Consider the following 14425-nt stretch of genomic DNA (forward strand, 5'->3'; position numbering starts at 1 on the left):
TCAGTGAACCTGAGCCCTAAAGGGGTGCAGGCCAAGGGGAGAGGATTGTTTCCAAAGTCCCACATTCCATGCGCGTGTTGACGCTGATAAGGGCAGCGGGGACTTTGCCTTCATGCCCCCAGCAGGCAGCATGTACGTCCTGCTTCCTGCAGCACCCCTCCCCCACCCCCCACGGCCCACCTCTGCCCACCTCTGCCGCCCCCACAGCCTGCAGAGGCCGGCTTGCCTCTCCAGGTCGCCACTGCCCTCTCAAAGCCCTGCTGGCTCTGCAAGGCCTCGAGCTACCTGCGTTGGTCCTGCTGCCCCGCCTCTGCGCGTGTTCTCTTGAAATGGCGCTTCCTTTTACTGGTTTGACATTTGTTACTCTCAGGTTTGGCAGGAGGCCCTCTGCGCAGGATTTCAGCTTTTGGTGGACAACTGTCCTTTTGTGGAAAGAGAGCTGTGGTGTCAAGCCTGTTTCCTGCATATGCCAGACCTTAACCTCTTTGTGCCTCATTTTCCTTGCCTATAAAATGGGTTGGTAGAAATATTTGAGATAATTCCGGTCAGCTGTTCTCAGAGTGGTTTGCAGACCCCTGGGGGTCACCAAGACCCTTTTCATAATACTTAGAAGTTACTGGCCTTTATCCCTGTGTTGACACTTGGCACCCACAGTGCAAAGCCATGGTGGGTGGCCCTGCCTATGGGACACACCAGCAGGAGTCGTGTGAGCACCCATTGGTGCTCCGAACCAAGGCTGCCCGTCTTACTCGTGCGTCTCCTGGGGAGGCAGTGCGGATGACAGTGGTAACTCTGGACTCCGGAGCACACGGCTTGTTAGTATTCTGCGTGACGAATTGGGAAGTGCACGTGCAGCGTGGTGGTTGTCTCCGGGAGAAGCACTTCACATTTGTGTGAGCTGCGTGCTGAACTGGCTGCTTTTTCTCATGGAACATTATTTTTACTTGAAAGAATGACTGACAGCCAAGGTGTGGTTAGTCAGACTTGGAGAATTTGGCAGACATTTTCTCAAATGAACAAACTGAGCCTTGCCACTTTAAGGAGACAACCCACAATATTTGTTGCCAGTGAAAGAGCCCTTAAAGGGAAGATGAGAATTTTTTTTCTTTTTAAAGATTGGCGGGTGAGCTAACAACTGTTGCCAATCTTCTTTTTTTTTTTTCCCTCCTTCTTCCCTGCAAAGCTCCCCTGTACATAGTTGTATATTCTAGTTGTGAGAGAGAATTTTGGAAAACTAGTATCCACCACCTGAGCTTGAGCTAAAGACTTAAAGATACGATCAGTGGTGCTATTAACATGTGGCTATTTTTTTGTGGTGTATAGTGAAATGTCACGTTTGGAAGATCTGATAATGGAGTGAATCAGTATTTTCCAAATGACCAGTGCTTGATGTCACAGACTCCGAGGTGGATGTGAGTACAAGGTAGACAAATGGAGTTTTATGTAACCAAATATGAATTAGTCACTGATACCATTTCAGAGTCTACATTACAGCTTTTAAGAAACTACGACTTGTTGGGTTTTAGTGTTGTGTCAAGGAAGAAGAGACACAGTCATCTGAAAAGGTTGAAATACTGCTCCCTTCTATCTCTGGAAGGTCTTCGCAGACCTCAGTCAAAACCACGCGCCCTGACAGACTGAGCGCTGAGCAGATAGCAGTCCGGCTGCTTTTATTAAGCCAGACGTTAAAGAGATTTGCAAAAATGTAAAACAGTGCCACTGTTCTCACTAATTTTTTTCCTTTGGAATCATTCTTTTTTATAAAAAATGCTATTTGTGTTAAGATAAAATGGATTTATTGTTAATATTCTGTTATTTTTTTGAATTACCAGTTTTTCTAATACAGTAGATAGAACAGTAACATCTACCGTAGTAACATATAGGCCCACATAAAACAAAAGTTGTTTGGGAGCCCCTACTCGTTTTTCAGAATGTAAACAACAGTTTTGGAACTGCTGACGAGGGCAGGGCTGGGCAGCAGATTCTCTCCTTTATCATTCCCCCTTCCCGCCGCCTTCTCTTCTCTCCAGTATTGTCCCGCCCTATCTCTTCTCCGCACTGCTTCTTCCTGACTGCCTGCTCACCTAATAAACGTTTATGAGGGCGCACGCCTGCTGCACGCCTGCTGCAGCTGCTGGGCTCGTTGCTGCCTTCTGGGACGCAGGGTCCCTAACCTTGGAGTCTGGCTGTGGGGGTGGGGGAAGCGTGGGCAGAAGGGGAGGTGCGTGGAGGGCAGCAGCTGACTGGCTAGTGCTGACGTTGGGCAGGGGAGAAATGCAGGGCCTGCTTCACAGAAGAGGGGGCACTGAGCTGTGCCTGGAAGGGGCCGAGCTGAGAGGTGGGCCGGGGCCCCCTGTGGGAAGCGCTCTGCAGGCCAGCTTGGAGCGTGGACTTTATCCTGGCATCAGGAATCTGTTGAAAGCTGTGAGCAGGGGAGTCACTTGAGATCAGTGTTTGGGAAAGACAAACTCAGGGTTGAGCAGACTGTGAATTGGAGGCAGCAGGGCTGCACGGGGCTGATGTGTTGTATTTATTTATTTTTTTCTAAGATTTTATTTTTTCCTTTTTCACCCCAAAGCCCCCCGGTACATAGTTGTATATTCTTCGTTGTGGGTCTTCCTAGTTGTGGCATGTGGGACGCTGCCTCAGCATGGTTTGATGAGCAGTGCCATGTCTGCGCCTAGGATTCGAACCAACGAAACACCGGGCCGCCTGCTGCGGAGCGCACGAACTTAATCCCTCGGCCACGGGGCCAGCCCATGATGTATTTTAGACTTTGATATTTTTGCTGAGTGGCTTTAACTCTGCCCTTCTTCCCCTCTTGGGGGCGTTCCTGGGATTTCACTTCTGTTGCGTGATGCCCGCCTGCCCTCCCAGGTGGAGAGGCCCTGGCTTCTGTTGTTTTCTATTTGTTAGCACAGAGTGGTATTTTCTGGGCATCTCCTGTGGGCCGAACCCTCCGAAGCCCTGCTTCAGGCGCTGTTGCCGTAGTCACCGGGCTGTGTGGTCCTGCTCCGTTTGCCCAGTCTCTGGTCAGGTGATGTGAGGGGGTACTCAGCAAGTGTTGCACAGCTTTAGTCCCTGGCTCCTCCCTGGGTCTGGAAGGTCTCCTGTCCTTCCGCCTTCTCTTTGGGACTTCTGCACAGAGCATGCTAGCTTCCTCAGTAGACTTGGAGATTGTGCTCCAGGTTACTTACAGGAGTGTTAACCAGAAGCTGTGGATTACATGTGCACACATATGGGCATAAAGAGCATACGCCCTTGCTCCCCACCCCATGTAGGAAACAGCCTTTGGTCCCCACGAACGCCCACCTGTTCCGCTCCCTGGTTCGTCCCGCCTCCTGCCAGGAGTCTGCACTGTGGCCTGACCATTCCTGGTTTTTCTTTGTTGCCTCCCTGCACTTGTCTGCCTCCTTGAACAGCGGGTGGCTGGTTTGGCCGACTCTGCCCTTTGTGTATGTGGAGCTGGGTGCCAGTCGCTCTTCTGAGACTCACCGGAGTGCTGCGTGTGCTGCAGGTCCCGCCTTCTGTCCCCTGCTTGCAGTGTTCCAAGGTGGCGCTGTCCCACGCTTCATCATGTGGCCTGCCAGCAGGGAGCATTTGGGTTGTTTTCAGGGTTGTTGTCTGTGCTGCTTCCTCGGGGGCCTGGTTTTCCCCACCCCTGCTCTGGGCAGAGAAGTGCCTGTTTCTTTTGTTTTCTGTCTCTTTGCCCAGTGTCTCAATGCTGAACAATCTTGCCAGCACCGCCGAGCTGCATCTGTAAAGCAGTGAAACTGTGAGATTTCTTGCCCACATCTGAGAGGATCCGTCTGTCTGGTTTCCTTTCTGAGCTCTTGGTCTCTCCTCTCAGACCCGTCTAGTTATCTGCTGGACATGTGAGACCTCTTCTCTGTGAAGTGCCACACCTGGAGGCTTTTCGGGTACAGGGTCACAGAGTGTAATATTTCCCATAGCAGTTTCCTAATTTTTACCCGTAAAAATGTCTTTTAAAAACTCTGGTGGATGTCCAAGATGTCTCTACTTGTTTGTTTTTTTTTTCTTTTTTGGATTAAAACAAGCTGATCCTTGATCTTTGGCTTTGGCTCCTTGAGCCACTGTTTGAGGCTCTGGGGGTTTGGGGGGTTGATCATCCACACGGATTGAAGGGGCCTTTCCTTCTCCTGCTCAGCGGCTTCCTCTGACCCAGTGCCTGAGGGGCTTATCCCTTCGAAGCGCCCAGCTGTCTGCACCGGACCTGGTCGGGCCCTTGCTGGGAGCTCTTTGGCGACGTGTTTGTCCCTTGCCTGCCACACTCAATTTCCTCTTCTCTCCTGGGCTTGCCTGTCAGGATTCGAGCCCTTCTGTCTCCTGTGGAGGTGTCAGCTGGCAGTAGGACGATTGGAACATCATCAGGTGGCTCTCACCTCGGCACAGCAGATGCTGATCTGCCCCTACTGAGAGATTTTAAGGTGGTCTCCAGGTTTCCTGTGGCTTCCCGGCTGGTCTGTGAAAAAAAGAAAATCACTCCATCCTGGATGTAGCCACTCTCCCTCTGTCCTGTCAATGTTCTGCTTCTTGTCTTGTGATTGTTACTAGTTGGTGGTTCCAGGAGGTTACTGCCTGGCTCGGGTCCACTAATCAGGGTTGAAACTGGGCCCTGCTTGCCCTCCTGGAGGTTTCTGTGCACTGCGATGAGTCACACGAGCAGTGTGCACGTCATGAGCGCCTGCTCCAAGGATTCCTCACAGACGACACGCTTGTGTGACCAGCATCCAGAACGAGAAACAACCCCAGAAGCCCCTCGTGTGTTCTGAGTCACCCCTCTGCCCCCCGCCCCTGGATTTGTTCTGTCTGTTATCCAGCTTAAACTTACATGAACCCAGTTGTACTGCGTAGTCTCTTTTGGCCTCTTTGCTCAACAAGTATGCTTGAGAGATTCGTCTATGTGTACATAGGTCAAGCTGTATGCTGCTGCCAACAATCAACTATTTTTGACCTATAAAAGGCAAATTCTGGGGCCGGCCCCGTGGCCGAGTGGTTGAGTTCGCGTGCTCCGCTTCGGCGGTCCAGGGTTTCACCGGTTCGGATCCTGGGCACGGACATGGCACTGCTTGTCAGGCCACACTGAGGCAGCGTCCCACATGCCACAGCTAGAAGGACCCACAACTAAAATATACAACTATGTACTGGGGGGATTTGGAGAGAAAAGCAGGAAAAAAAAAAGATTGGCAACAGTTGTTAGCTCAGGTGCCAATCTTTAAAAAAAAGGGAAATTCCTCTGGTTCAACCTAAATGTGTAGTCCTGCTCACTGCCAGGTGATAGTCCCCATACCTTCGGCTGCCTCTTCTCCTGCAGGTGTGGGGCTCCTGTGAGCAGGGCTGCCGGGCACGTACCTGCCTGGGTTTTGGGTGCGTGTGGGGGATTTCTGTTGGTGTATCCCTTGAAGTGGGCTTTCTGGGCCACAGGGTTTCACATTTTCAGTCTTGGTCTTATTTTGTAATACCTTTCTCTTCTCTCCCTGGGGATATTCTTTTAGTGTTTTGTTTTTTTTTTTTCCTGGGAAAGATTTGCCCTAAACTAACATCTGTTGCCATCCCCCTCTTTTTTTTTCCCCTCCCCAATGCCCCAGTATTCTAGTTGTAGGTCCTTCTAGTTCTTCTATGTGAGCCACCACCATAGCATGGCTACTGACAGACAAGTGGTGTGGTTCCACACCCGGGAACTGAACCTGGGCCACTGAAGCGGAGTGTGCCGAACTTTAACCACTAGGCACCAGGGCTTTCATTCGGCTAATTCCACCCCTGGCATTGGGTTTTTTTTTTTTTTTTGGATTCCCCTTTAGCATGCCGCCTCAGTCTTCTCCCAGCCAGGAGGGTCATGCTGTGTTGTGGGGCAGGGCAGAGGTCTCTTGATGCCAGCTTGCCTCAGTTTTTACCAGCCCAGGACAACATTGTAGGGGAAAGACTCCTTTACATTGAGAGGTGGTTCTTGCTTTTCAGGCCTGAAATATATTTTCTTGTATGAAGTGATGATGATAGAAGATGATAGGGATTTGATGGGGTTTTTTGGCTTGGCTTTTTCACTACTTCTAGAGGCCTTAGTTGGCATAAGAAATTGTTAGCTGGTGGGATTGGTTTTGAAACTGAAGTTGGAGAGTGTTTCTCCCGGAGCTGCGGGCTGGGCAGCTGCTGCTCTGTGAATCAGCCATGACTTGTGTCTCCCTCTGGGGCTCAGTTATCTCATCTGAAGGGTGGCCCGGGGCGGGTGAGATGATCGCGATAGTCCTTTCCAGCGGGGAAGCTTCACTGGTGCCCTTTTGGCTCCTCGAATGTGGAATTTCTACCTGTTTACCACTGCGCCATCCCTGCTTGTCCTTCCTTCATCAAGATCCCTCTGCCCGTGGCTACTCTCCTGGCTCCAAGATGTCTTTGGTAACCAGACTCAGCCTTACTGTTTCGCATTCCAGGTCCACCATTTTTATTAATCACTATCTGGCTTGTTTACACGGGAAATGTGTCTTCCCTTTTGGGGCTGTCTCCTTCCTCTCGACCTCCAAGAGGTTGAGTGTTTAGTGCTTGCAGAGCACTGGGCGTCCTAGACAGGGGAAAGCTTAACTGCTCGGGTTCTTTTGAGACTTGAGTGTGCATCCGAGTCCCTCAGGGTGAAAATGGGTTCTGGTTCTGAGGCCCGGAAGGAGGCCTGAGTGTCTCCATTTCTCGAGCGTTCTCAGGCACTCCTGCTGGTCCTTGGACCATGCCCAAGGACGAGCAAGACGCGTAGGAAGTATGCACGGGAAGCAGCACACTGGGGCCTGTCTGCCTGCTGCCTGCACTCGCTCCTGGGTTGTCACTTGTTCCCTGCCTGATAGGGAGGGCCGGTTTCCCCTGCTCTGCTGTGCTGTTGGCCGATCCACCCTGGCAGCCTCCCACAGGCTCTCCCCACCTCCAGGCTCCTGTTTGTTGCTGCCTTCCTGGGGGCAGTGCAATGTGAGGGACAGAGTCTGGAGGTGAGCCTAGTTTTTGTAATAATAATCATAATCTCAAATTAGCATTCCCCTTCAGGTAGCACTCCCCAGCCTCTCCCCAGTAGCACTCACGGTCTTGGCCCAACTCAGAACTCTTGGCCAGATTGTGCCAGGCCTGGGGCGTCTTGGCTTCATCTTACCCTTTGCCTTTCCCGGTGCCAGCTAGCCAGTTGTGCCAGCATGAGCAGAGGAACAGCTGCAGGTCCCCAAGGTTGTCCTGGCCTTGCTTGTCTTCGTTGGCTCCAAGGCCAGGAGTGATGCTAGGGTTGTGGGCCCATTGGGAGGAGAGGGCCCAAGGCTGCTCTGGAGAAGCAAGGTTCAGGGCTGTGGGACCTGGTCTGGTGCAGGTCGGAGCCTCCTGCTTGGCTTCCCCTCACAGCAGCACTTTCTAGCCTTTTCCTCACGGTGCCGAGTTACCCACGAGCTTCCTCACCTCTCAGAAGGGAGTGCACGGATGGGAAGGTGGTCAGGGCCCAGGGCGTTCTTGGCCCAGTGTGGACAGCATGGGGTCTTCAGTGGGGCACATGGGGATTTCAGAGCAGACTCGAGGAAGTTGGGCTGGGATGGACACCACCTCTGTCACTGGGTTGAGCCGGTCGGTGGGCAACACAGCTGGCCCGAGGGGCGGAGAAGGAGGCCAGCCCCTGGTCCTGATCACAGCGTCACCAACGCGCTGAGTGGACCCTGAGTGTTTATTTCGTAGAAGAAGCCGCGTCAGGGGGAGGGCTGGGCTCCTGGCATTCGTCGGGCCTGTTGCTTTCCAGGAGGATGGTCTGGGAGAAGAGCCAGGAGCTGCTGGCCGGCATCCAGGTCTCGGCTAGATTACACAGCTGGGCTTGCCCGAAGCAGTGAGTCCTACCCACCACTGGCCCATGCCTGGAGGGACAGACCAGGGAGGTCACGGAAGCCAGGGGTGATTTTAGAGGTGCAGTGGGCGCAGCCTGGGCCCCCAAAGCAGGCTTCATGTCAAGGGCCTGCACCTTGTTGCTTCTAGCCAAGAGCTTCTCACTGCTCCCAGGAGTGGAGGAGCTGGGCTGAGTTCAGGAGAATGCAGCCGAGGTGAGGCCCTGATGTGACAGGCAGGGGGGCGGTGGTGGAAGGGGGAGATGCGGTGGAGGTGCAAACCGAGGCCCTTCTCCTGGCGCCCCGTGGAGGGTGGCGCTACTGTGAGTGGCACCCCTGCCCCTGCCTGGGAGTGGGTAGCGCATGGTATCTGTCCCTTGGGTAGGGGAAGTCTGACAGCAACTCTGGGGTCAGCCTTCGAATCCTTTACTCTGTCATCTGCTTGCTCTTGTGACCTTGGGCAAGTTGCTTAACCCCCAGAACTCTGTCTTGTCTGATACTGGAGATGGAGATAACACCTCATTCTTCCCCTCAGGCAGAACACCTCAGTCTTGCCCTCAGGCAGGCTGCCAGGGCAGATGTGGCCCTACATGGCCAGCATGGTGTAGAGCGAGGCCTGGCTTTGGCTGGTGGTGAAGGGGGGAGAGGCTCTCGGCCCTGTTGGGATGGGAAAGGCCTAATGGAGGAGTCATTCCCTTAAGCAGAGAAGGGAAGGAGGGAGAAGGGGAAGAGGAGGAGAAGGAAGAACACTCCAGTCCTGGGGCAGGATGAACGGAGTCCTGGGCTTGTGGCTGCACAGGGCTGGTGGGTGCACTGGGGGCTGAGCCTTGGGCTCTTCTGGATCCTGGCCCGCTTGTCCCTTCCAGGCAGTCTCCATTCTGCCCCGGAGCTGCTCTCCTGTAGCTTGGAAGGGGCCAGGCCCTTCAGGGAAGAGGCAGTGCCTGCACCTGTCGGGGCCACACCTGGAGCACCAAGCGATCATGGTGGGGGTTGGCTGGGACCAGGGCTTGGGGGCCAGCGTGGCTGGGGCCTTCTCTGACTCAGATGTGCTTAAACCTCTGGGGGTGTGGAAACTGCCCAGTGGCTGTACTGCACCCAACACTACCCCTCTGTCTGGCATGTCATGTGCCTCCCACCTGGCTCTGGTGCTCCAGCTAGGCAGTGGGTGGCCCCCTACTGTCAGCTGGAAGATTCCTGTGTCATTCTGTAACTTCTGGCTCGGTGTTCCTTGGCCAGGAGATGGTTAGGGTGAGAGAACAGTCTCATGTTGGGTGCCTTGGGGTGGGCTAGGTGGAACTGCTCCTGGTGCCCCAGCATAGCTCCAGGACTCCTGCGAGAAGACCCTCTCTGGGAAAGGGAGGGAAGGTCACTAGGGAGGGAGGTGGGGTGACAAGATTCCCAGGAGATCTAGGCAAAGAGGGCTGCCCAGGGAGGGGAGGCAGGGAGGCCCCATCCCTGTCCTTTGCCCTTCTCTCCGGGTCCCTCTGTCCGGGCTGGTTCCGGGCTGGGGGAAGTTTCCTGAAATCGGGAGGCATTTCAGTGCAGGTGCCATGGTTGCCTCTGGGGGAGACTCACTCTTGTCTGCAGGAGGCCAGGCACTGAGCAGGAGGAACAGCATTCTGGGGGAAACTGCTCACCAGGGTCAGGAGTACCAGCCGTGAAACCACACGCTGAGTTTGGCCCGACAGGTGGGCCTGGAGGTGGGTGTGGGGTGCACTCCTCAATCTCCAGGAGGGACAGGGTGCCCACTGCCAGGCCCTAGGGAGGCAGGACTGCCAGCCTGGTCTTTAGAGGGCACCACTTGGAGGCCAGTTGACTAGAGCAGTTCTGAGTGCCCAGGACTCCTGGAGCCCAGGCTCTGGGCATGGCGGGTGTCCAGGCTGAGTTGGGGTAGCCCCCTTCAGATTGCGGGGTTGAAATTGTTCTCCTTGCTTTCTGCTTAAGTAAGGATCACTTTCATCTTAACACCACCTCTCTGGCCTCTAAAGGCGCTGGACCAGAGCACACTCTCCTGCTGTTTGTGGGCTGCTAGGAAGAGAGGCCTCGAGGTGGCCCCTGAGGCCGTGTGGATTGCCTCAGACAGATGGGGCCTTGCCTTGCCTGCCATCGTGGGCAAGTAGGGGCCCCCGTGGGGTGCTGCTCCATGGGTCGGTAGGCCATGGGCCCTGCCCTCTGCTGTCCTCCTTGGTCTTTTGGCTCTTGTGTGTTTGGAGGGTGAGGAGGGGACTTGAGGGGTGTCCTTGGCCTGGGGCTTCCACTGCTTCCTGGAGATGCATGAGGGCTGCCAGCCAGGAAGGAGCCTAGGGGGACAAGGATCTGCTTCTTCCATGGCCACTCTGTTCTCACCAGCTGCTTCCTGTGTGCCCATGGGCTCGTGAAGCCTGGGTGGGCACCCCAGGATGGGCTGAAAGCCAGCAGTGAGAAGGGGGGCCACGCCCATGACCACAGATATGTTCCTCCACACTGCCAGTCCCAGGCCCTCGTGCCCCGTGGGGAGGTGAGAGGTGAGCGGTTGGAGTGGGTGCCAGGGCAGAGCCTGGGCTGTGTGTGCAAAGACGAGACGGGCTCTGCATCGACACACGGGCCCCAGGGCTGTGAGGCCGGCGTGTGGTGCCTGGGTGGGGCCGTGCCAGGAGGGGTGGCGGGTGGGGAGCTGCTGAGACAGGCATGTCCTGTGAACGCCTCTGTTCTTTCTTTTTGTTTGGAGTTTTTTTTCCCCCGTTTGAGGTAAAATTTACATGCAACGTAGTACCAAATTTCAAATCTTGAGTTTTGAGCAGTGGGTGTGCCCACCTTAACCCAGATTCCTACCAAGGCATGGAGCTGCCCTAGAAAGTTCCTTATGCCCCTTCCCAGACAGCGCTCCCCTGACCCTCCACAGGCTGTGCTCATTTAATTTCTCCCGTAGATCAGTTCTGCCTGTTCTAGAACTTGTCATAAATGGAGTCAATGCAGGGTGTGCGCTTTTGTGTGAGCTTTCCTTCCCTCAGCGTGCTTTTGAGAGTCATCCATCTTCTTGCATCAGTCTACTCTTGGTTTTTTTAGAATTTTAAAAGTAATACGTACTTGTTTTAAATTTTGATTATTACAGAAATGAACACCCAGAAACTAGAGTTTTCCTATAATTCCACCCCCTGGAGATAACCTCATTTAGCACTTGGGTATGTGTGCCCCAAGACATTTCTTGCCAGGACAGCCATGCCGAGTCAGGTCTTCCATGTGGTTGTCTGAGGAGGGTGGACAGGGAAGGAGCAGCAGAGGACATGCGGGAGCTCCTGCTAGCTCCCCCCGGCTCAGCTCTAAGGGCCTGGCCTTCCCTCTGGCCCGTGCTGCCAGTGCCTTTAGGGTCTGGGGCGGGCGGCTGGGGCCTGGGCCTGCCTTCGGTGTGTATGCAGGGGGTAGGCAGACGGGTGTGCCTCTCTGACTTTTCTGTGGTGGGACCCTGGGGAGGGGAAGAAAAGGAAATGAGAACTAAGCTAGGACCTGTCCCAGTTTGCAGTGTAACAGCCCTGTTGGGTAGGTAGGTGTTGACCGTTCTGTAAACAAGGATCTGGGAAGGTAATCCAGGTCTCTCTTCATTTGCTCACACTGTCTCTGTTCACAAGAGGGCAGAGCTGGCCCTCCCCAAGGACTTCGTTCCTGCCCTTCCCTGCCGGGATCAGCCTGGCTAGCGCCACCCCCACCCACCTGCAAAGGGCCAGGTCTCGGCCTTAGAGGAGGGAGTACCTGACTTTCCCACTGTCCCAGATCCTAGGCTTCGTGGAGCCAGCGCTCCAGGCAGGCAGTGAGGCTTCCCTGCATGTGGGATCCTTGGGGCTGATACGCACACTGCCTCTGCCCACTGCCAGGGGGCTGCTCGGTGCCAGGGGCTGGTGCCAGGCAGTGTCCTCATTCCAGCCTGTAGGGTGTTCCTGCCAGGGCTGGGCACCAGCCCCTGTACCCAGTGGGGCATTGCACTGCCAGCTTTCTGGGCCAGCCCCCACAGCCATGTTTCCAGTTACCTGGGACTCCCCCAGGCTGGGGCTTCTTGAGGGGCAGTGTTTGATGCTCCCACACCTGGCAGTGAGGGGGAGTGCAGAGGTCTTTGGCTGTCGTCATTTAGGCTGGGAAGAAAAGAACAGTGCTTCATAGGGGTCCTGGCCCCACAGCAGTGGGGCGTGTGGCCCCATCACCTGCAGTGAGGTTGCATCATTGCTTGCAGATGTAGTGGCGGCCCAGACTGCCCAGCGGGGTGCACGCCAGGCAAGGTGGTAGGCATCATGCTGGCTATGAACTCGCAGCAGGCGGCTCCCCGGTGCCCCACCCAGTGGAAGGCGCAGTGAGGAGGCGGCTCTGCCCTGTCCTGCTGAGTGTCCCTGTGAGGAGTCACGTCTGCCTCAGCCCTGCGAGACCCTCCCCCGCCCCCCCCCCCAGGAATTGTGTGCCTGTCACTCAGCCTTTCCCAGGCTGGCGAAGTACCTGGCAGGGCAGGGGCAGCAGGCCCCTACACAGGGCCCCCAAGTCTTGTTCTGCTACCCACTCCCTGCATGGTGTCCAGATGTTGGCCTGATTTGTGATAAGGACGAGTAACCCCCAGTTGCAGGGTCTAGCATGTGCTGAGACGGAGGCCCCTGGGCGAGCTGGCCTGACGCCCTGTGCGGAATAGCCTGGGTAGCACAGGGCTGCGTGGCCGGTGTCTGGTTGGCTCAAACACATTGCTGTGACTTCCTGTCCATTCTTCTGGGCCGCTCTCACCAGCTTTGTGGTGGCCTCTGTCCCCCTTCCCAAGGCTGGGCTCAGCTCTGTCCCAGTGGCCTCACCCAGCCAGGGAGTCTGGGTGCTTCACACCTGTGGGGGCCCAGCCCACCCTCATTAAATGTGGACACACAGAGCTGGTTCTGCTGCCCTCTGGCTGTTGGGATCCCAGACCAACCGTGCCCCCCCACCCCTGTGAGAGAGGAACAGTGCTAGGGGCTGGAGAGACAGCTGGCAGGCCGGAGCTGAGGCCTCCCAGCCACCCCGCACCCCGGGTCTGGTCACATTCCTGAGGGACCTGCTGAGCCTCCCTGGCCCTGGGGGTGGGGGAAGGGCAGGCAGGGATGGGCTCCAGGCTGCTGCAGGCCTCCTCCCCCACCCCTGGCTCCATTCCAAGGGAGCCCAGGCCTGCCCGGGTGCGGTGTAAGGAACCAGAACCTAAGGACCCCCTTCCTGCAGGACCCAAAGTTCTGAGGGGCAGAGGGAGCCCACCCACATCTGGCGGCAGCTGCCCACGGCTTTGGCGGGCTGGTATTGAAAGGCCGACCTTGCGAAAACTCCTGCGAGGGGAGGCCATGTGGTTGGGCTGGGCAGGAGGGGGCTGGGCCCTCTGGGCAGGGAGGGGGTGAGAGCAGATCGGGAAGGGAAGGAGGCAGGAGAGCCAGAAGCGGTTGAGACTGGTTCTTATAAATAGCCCATTGCACCAGTGCCTCCAATTTTGACCTTTTGTTATGTAAATGTGGCCAGCTTGGAAGAGGCCTTGCCCAGGCCTCCTGCCACCACGTCCACCCGGGAGGAATTGTGTGCCTGCCACCGGCTCTCCCAGGCCTAGGTGGCCCTTGGAGTACCCTAAATCTCCTGGGTCACGAGTGGGAAGTGGGTGCAGCCCTGCTGGACTCCCCAGATGGGTGACTGTCCCTGCTCCGGGGCCTGACTGCGGGCACTGCGGCCACTGTTTCCTGCCTGGCTGCCCCTGGCATCCCAGCCAGAGAGACCCCCGGGCCTTCCTGGGAACAAGGGCTCCAGGGCCACCAGGTGGCTTCCCCTTCTCTGTCCCACACTTCTTCCCTTGCTGATGCCTTTCTGGGTGACCGTGTCTATCTTCTTCTCCCCAGGTGACCAGGCATTGATGCACCCCCAGGGAGGCCACGTACTCAAGGAGGCCACCCCCGCTGGCTGCTGCTCACATGGTTTCTGGGCCCTTGGCACTCCGGTAGGCTGGGAAGGGGGTCGCTGGCAGGGCCGGGGGTGGGGGAGTTGGGGAGGGAGGATGTCTGTCTGCTCCTTCTGGGGCTTTCTGGGCCCACACAGCCCCACAGCTCTCAGCCTGCATCCTGGCCTGTGGTCCTTTGTGTGCGAATAGCATGGGGCAGTGTGGAGGGGAGGCTGGGGCCCACTGCCCTCGGCCTGAGGAGGAGGGGCTGCTGTGGGCTCACAGGCTCTCAGAGGATGGGACCTCCTGCCCTCAGCCCATGTCTTGCCAGGCCTGGAACACCAGGTGTTCTGGGTGCTGGTGGAGCTGACACTGTGTTTCCTTGGCATCCTGGCCAGTGTGGGAGCCATACCTTGGGCTCTTTGTCCCCACCTGGCTGGCTCGGGGGCAGGGAGTGGAGGAGGGTTGGTTCCTGGGCTCCAGCCTCTGAGCAGCCTTACAAGGCTGGGCTGGCCGAGTGGGTGCTTGCCGCCTCCTGCTCTCAGGCCCTAAGCGCTAGTCCACGCGTGGTTGCGGTGAGCTCCAAAGTCGCCTCCGGGGTGCATGTGATTGTTAGGGTTTCCCTCTGTCTTTGCAAACAAGGGCAGCTGTAGGGCAGGGGGAGCGTTTGTGTCACGTTTGTGCCACATTT

General features: G+C 56.3%; 1 protein-coding gene across 1 annotated transcript in view; it reads left to right on the forward strand.

Annotated features, from left to right (window-relative positions):
- Positions 1 to 14425, forward strand: part of HIC2 (HIC ZBTB transcriptional repressor 2) — a 29691-nt gene that overhangs the window by 7139 nt on the left and 8127 nt on the right. Inside the window, exon 2 of the mRNA XM_044775435.2 lies at positions 13697 to 13794. Within this exon, the coding sequence (XP_044631370.1) occupies positions 13769 to 13794 (26 nt within the window). The 5' untranslated portion in view covers positions 13697 to 13768. The remainder of the gene's footprint in view (positions 1 to 13696; positions 13795 to 14425) is intronic.

This window comes from Equus asinus, chromosome 8 (genome assembly GCF_041296235.1).
Source record: "Equus asinus isolate D_3611 breed Donkey chromosome 8, EquAss-T2T_v2, whole genome shotgun sequence".
Taxonomy (NCBI): domain Eukaryota; kingdom Metazoa; phylum Chordata; class Mammalia; order Perissodactyla; family Equidae; genus Equus; species Equus asinus.